Raw genomic sequence first — 5,540 nt, 5'->3', positions numbered from 1 at the left:
TAAAACAGGGGCGGAGCTAGATGAAATATTAGAGGGGGGCAAAAAATATTTACATGATAAAATAAGATTAAAATAAAATTTTAAGGAGAGCTAAACTAAAATTTACATATAATTTACATGTAAAAAATTAAAATTAAAGGGGGCAACCTTTGCCACTATTTGCCCCCCTTTGCCACTATGTGGCTCCGCCCCTGTGCTAAAATAATTTGTAAGTCGTCATCAAAAGGTCCATAATTTAACGTTATGTTGCCAACTCATGCACTGTATGAACATATCCCACAAGGTGAAGTTGTGTCATTACGTGTGTTGTGCCTATCCAATTTTGATCTAAAACTAAAAAGTGAATTAATGGTGTTCCAATGACTCTCATACCGTAGTGGTTTCAACTCCTCTTGCAATCAAGTTGTCGGCTAATTGTGCAGCAATATTAGTCATAAATACTGAAGCCAATGGTGGAAGAATAGACACCTGAAATGATTAAGAACTCACAATCATTAGTATGTAAGTGATTTGAGCCTCTTTCCTCCCAAAAGAATACTGGAAAAGTGTTTAAACATGAGTGCAATTCAAAAGCAATTAAAGACAATGAAAAGAAAAAACCAGAAAAAGTTGCTTTCATTTCATATTTCAAGTTTACAACTACATAAAGTTTTCATGCTCATGACAAACCTAAACTCCTACAGTAATGTGCCAATTTCATATTTACAGAGTGCAAAATGCTTCTCAATAATATTGTTAGCAAATTAAAATTAAACTGTTCTAAATACCATGCAAAAATAGCAATTTGTCATGCACAAAGGTTAATACATTTTGAAGTTTATATTCTCTTTGAAAAAAGGCTGTTTCACATGCTATCTGTCGAAGTCGGAGGTGAAGAATGAAGTGTGTTTTTCTTCATCGAGGCATGAAGAACTGGGTTAGCTAAAGTGAAAAGACGAAATAGAAAAGCCAGTCTTACCCATGCTGCTTCTGTCAGATTTAAGTTCAGCTCCTCACTGCATAGCAAATAGATGGAAGAATTAGATTCTCCATTGGGTCAAACCTGTAAATAATTCTGAAACTAAAAAAGATGGCCAAATGGCTGTCAGTGATTATCGATCTCTGGTCAGCAATAAACAATGCATAAAAACACAGTATATGAAAGAAAAAAAATTGTTAAAGTGTTAACCAATTCCCTCGTCACCTGGATTGCAATGAAAAAAAGCAAAAAGTAGCAACAAGTGGATAATTAAATGGATTTAGATCCTCTAAATTTTAGATTTCACTTGGGAGGGTAAAGTGTGATCTCTCACCATTTATTTCATAAGTGGGACCAAGAGAAAATATGAGAGAAAAAACATTCAAGGATAAGAGATCACACTTTACCCTCTAAAGTGAAAATCCAAAATTTAGAGAATCCAAATTCTAATTAAATTATCAAAGGGTACCTAAAATATGTTGGGAGCCATGATAGACAGGTGTAGTGACCCCAGCTACCACAGAAGTGAGCATATATCATTGCCCATACAGCAGGGCTTCGGAAAAAGGACTTCCAAGGCACATCCTGCATTTGAGAAACAAGACATGAAACAGAGGTCCATTCCAAACTACATTACAACGCAGACACATCACAACTCGTCTGTCACATTCTCTCTCACACACACATCCTCAGCAGTTACAATTAGGGCCTGTTATACTTGGTGCAAACTCCTATGATATTCCACTCAAGAATAAGGATCTAACCCAATGCTGCAGTGTCTGAAGTTAGAAAATTAGATATTTTAAGAGGAGGAAATAAAAGAAGACGCTAGAAGGGTAACATGATGCAAAACAACATGAGATCCAGCAATTAGTTCTTAAAAAAATTAAATATTAGAATGTCATAATCCCAGCCAAAGAGAACTGACAAGTCACTCCTCCCTTCAAGAAGATAAAGTAGAAGCTCTGAAATTGTCATCAAGTATTGAACATACCTTGAAAGAGCTGTTCAATTCCTTTAGAGAACTTTTCTGTGATTGTATCGTGGTACGTTGGACGCCTGGTACTGAATAACCCATTAAACCATAAGGCTCAAAATAATAAATCAAAAGAAAAAGGGGGTAAAAAGTAATGAAGGTATCACATGAAGAAAACAAAAACAAAAAACCACGATTACTCACATGAAAGAGATCCAGCATGTAACTGCGCCTCACCTCCTTCAAGAACTTGAAACCCCAAAAACCTTCAAATTTCAAGTCAACAAAACAAGCCATGATTTTAATTAAATTTGCAGCTCAAGAAACTTATTGGAAGAACTTCACTACTTTGAAACAAGCCATGATTCAGTTATTCTACTTACCATGCAACCCCCAAAAAACCAAATAAATAGAACACTGATTCCCAGCCAAGACTTTGGATAACAGGTGGAGCCAAAAGAAGCCTGACAGATAGTACAATGTCAAAATTGAAGGTAGAGAATGAAATAAAACAGAAAACATAAGAATCCTGAGATATGCATACCCCATAACACTTCCAACACTCAAGCCACCAAACACAAACGCCACTGCGCGTGAGCGCTCTTCCAATGGTATTAACCTGCACATGGCTTCCATTCAAAAGGGTAAGCCTTAGAATCAAATGCAGATACAAAGCATAAGTTTAACCAAATAAATAGTTGGCTAAGGCAGTAACCATCTATTTCACTTAGAACTTGGATTTTGACAGCTGCTCCAAACAATTGTTCTTAATGTTCTGCATCTTTATTTAAGTTTGAATTATTATCTTCAACAAGAGAATTCACAATTTCAACCAGAAATTCCTTGTAGGTGAGAGACTGAATATATTAAATAACTTCAGACCCCTCCCCAACAAAAAAAAGGGGTGAAAATCAACGTGATCACTGTAGAAGTCATCAGGAGATCAATAATAAATAAATAAAAATCAAAATATAAAAGAAAAATACATATAAACAGAAAACATCTATTTGAACCAAATTTGTATATAATATCTGGATATTTACATGCCTGGCAATAAGATCAGTAGCAGCAGATGGTGAAACACCTTCACCAATCCCAACCTGGATATACAATGGAAAGGAACTGCTTAAGACAGTTGGTAAGAGTGCTGAATACAAACCAAGATGTAATTAAAATAGACGTTACTACACATGCACACTAAATACACTTCAGGTACGGCAGATAGAAAATCCAGTGTAAAGATAAATACAATAAAGCCATGAAACTATGTGAGACAAATCAAGGATTTATGTACATAATTGACATTAAGTAAGAAATTAGATGCATTGTGGCAAGCCAGCAACAACAACTAAGCCTTGTCCCACTAAGTGAAGTCAGCTACATGGATCGCATCTCCATAAAGTATGTGTTAGGAAGTAAAGGTACAGGAAAAAGTAAAAATTACTGACCAAAACCCTTGACAATAGTAAGCCAGGCATATATCCAGCAACAAGAGGAACAAAAGCTGTAGCCACTGACCATACCAGTACTCCAACCTCAAGAACTTTTCTGAAAATATAACAAGGAAACTTCATAAGCCCAAAATCCAAACTAAAATCTTTAGTGTCAACTGTAAATGAGATAATTGTCTGATCATTATCCATCTCTATAAATCTTCAACATTTGATTTACTGAGTCGATTCTCATAAAAAACTAGTTACAGATGGAGCTAATTGCCAACAATGGATCAAAGAATTATATGAAAATGATTTAATTAAGAATATAGTAGGATACAAAGAACATTTTAGATATCTCGGTTTGATCATGCCTCTAATAAAAGTATCCTTAAAATTGATGTTGCCTCAGGTAACTAACCTGCCACCAAAAGTCTTGGCTAGCCAACCTCCCGGCAATTGACTCAAAGCATAACCCCAGAAGAATGAGGACTGAACCAACCCAGCCATGGATGAGTTCCACCCAAATTGATGCGACATTGGAATTATGGCAACGCTCAAGTTCACCTGGCCGCGCCAAAAACAAATGCTTATCATGGATGCAACTCTTAGAAAGGATTCTTTTGATTAAAGATTATTAACTATGGCATGTTCATGGAAGCAATTACAAAATTCAGCAACTTGATAAGAAAATAAAGGAAAAGAACTACACCTATAAATATGAACTATGATCAAGTAGCTAACTTTGGTAAAAGTAGAGTAAGAACCTTATCCATGTTACAGATAACAAAGGCGAGGGAAGTGGTGCCGATGAGCTTGTATCTCTGAGGAATATTCTTCCAAGGTGGCCAAATTCCAACGATTTTGGAGACATCCTCGGAAGCCGAAACAGGAGGAGCTTGCTGTTCCTGTTGTCGTCGTTCAACGTTGTCAACTCGAAGGCCATTGAGAACCTTGGACTTGGAGCTGGATGATGATGCTACTGCTACTCTGGGCCTGGGCCTGGGCCTGAGCCTGAGAGTGGGGCTTGAAGGTGAGGGGTAGAATTGGAAGCGCAGAAGATGATGAGAGGTTCTGGTGATTGGAAGTGGAAGGAAGCAGGTTGAGCTATGTGGTCTGAGGGTGAAATTCTCCATTTTTGGTTTCGTGGGAGTGAGAGTAGCGAGTAGCGTAACACAGAAACCATGTATTGTGACTTGTGAGTTGGAGAAGGAGAACTGAACATCAGCTTGCCACCAAGGACCTTGCTTGTGGCTCACATCCAAGGATCACACCAACTATTCAAGTAACCAATTTCTTGGAACATGTTCATTTAATCATATTTTTTTTTCTTAATTTAGGGGTAAGTAAGGGTTGATTTGGTTAGGAGTTATGGTAAAATTAGAATCGAACCGATCAAGATGTAATTAGTTCGATTTGGTTTGAATTTGCATTTTTTGTATATGTATCCGAACCAAACCAAACCGATTAAGAATGAATTGGTTCAGTTCGGGTAATTGGGTACCCGATAGGGGTGGCAAACGGGCCTAAACCCGCCGGGCCGGCCCGTGTAACCCGCCAAAAAAGGCGGGCCGGGCTGGAAAATTGGGACCGCCAAATAGTAAAATTGGGTACCCAATGACTTTGAAATTCATAAAAAAAAACCAAATTTTTATCTTAAAAATTCAACAAGTACAATAAACATATAATATCAATAGAAATAATTCAAACATATTACACACTAAATACATTAAAAATTAAACTCATTAAAATCCAAACATATTAATAATAAATAATTATTGTCTAATAAAAAAGTCATATATATTTTTTATTTTTTTATTTAATTAATATATGATCGGGTTCGCGGGTTAGTTCGGGTTCCACATTCCCAAAATCGATACCCGAACTAATTACTAACAAAAACATCGGTTTGGTTCGGATTGGATCCGATTATCCATTAATTTTAGAACTAATTTAATTGGTTCGGTTCGGATTCGGACAGATAATCGAGTACCCGCTACCCTTGCTCACCCCTAAAATTAGTCTCACTTTTAAAATGAGCTCTTTAATTACTGAATTATATTAAAAATTAATTATCAAAATTCGACTTAACAAATTCAAAGCGTCCTGTATATAAACCATATTATTATAACTTATTAATGTAAATCATTTTTAGTATGTTGTTAGGGTTTAG

At 36.2% G+C, this 5,540-nt stretch overlaps 1 protein-coding gene across 4 annotated transcripts in view; it reads right to left on the bottom strand.

The window, feature by feature from the left end:
• Nucleotides 1-4,679, bottom strand: part of LOC107640591 (probable anion transporter 6, chloroplastic) — a 6,119-nt gene extending 1,440 nt beyond the window's left edge. For 2 of the 4 annotated variants that reach the window (XR_002349919.1, XR_002349921.1), the window contains exons 1-11: nt 4,135-4,679; nt 3,789-3,934; nt 3,383-3,482; nt 2,982-3,034; nt 2,479-2,553; nt 2,318-2,398; nt 2,139-2,200; nt 1,953-2,023; nt 1,428-1,543; nt 959-995; nt 373-468 (exon numbers count right to left, since the gene is read on the bottom strand). Coding sequence is in view for 2 of the 4 variants with exons in the window: in XM_016344109.2 (XP_016199595.1) it covers nt 373-468; nt 959-995; nt 1,428-1,543; nt 1,953-2,023; nt 2,139-2,200; nt 2,318-2,398; nt 2,479-2,553; nt 2,982-3,034; nt 3,383-3,482; nt 3,789-3,934; nt 4,135-4,503 (1,206 nt within the window). In the remaining 2 variants the exon portion in view is untranslated. The remainder of the gene's footprint in view (nt 1-372; nt 469-958; nt 996-1,427; nt 1,544-1,952; nt 2,024-2,138; nt 2,201-2,317; nt 2,399-2,478; nt 2,554-2,981; nt 3,035-3,382; nt 3,483-3,788; nt 3,935-4,134) is intronic. The other 2 variants (XM_016344109.2, XM_016344103.2) reach the window with 2 other exon arrangements.

This window comes from Arachis ipaensis, chromosome B01, assembly GCF_000816755.2.
Source record: "Arachis ipaensis cultivar K30076 chromosome B01, Araip1.1, whole genome shotgun sequence".
Classification (NCBI taxonomy): Eukaryota; Viridiplantae; Streptophyta; class Magnoliopsida; order Fabales; family Fabaceae; genus Arachis; species Arachis ipaensis.
The sequence above is the reverse complement of the archived record's forward strand: the minus strand, read 5'-3'. Positions and strand labels throughout refer to the sequence as shown.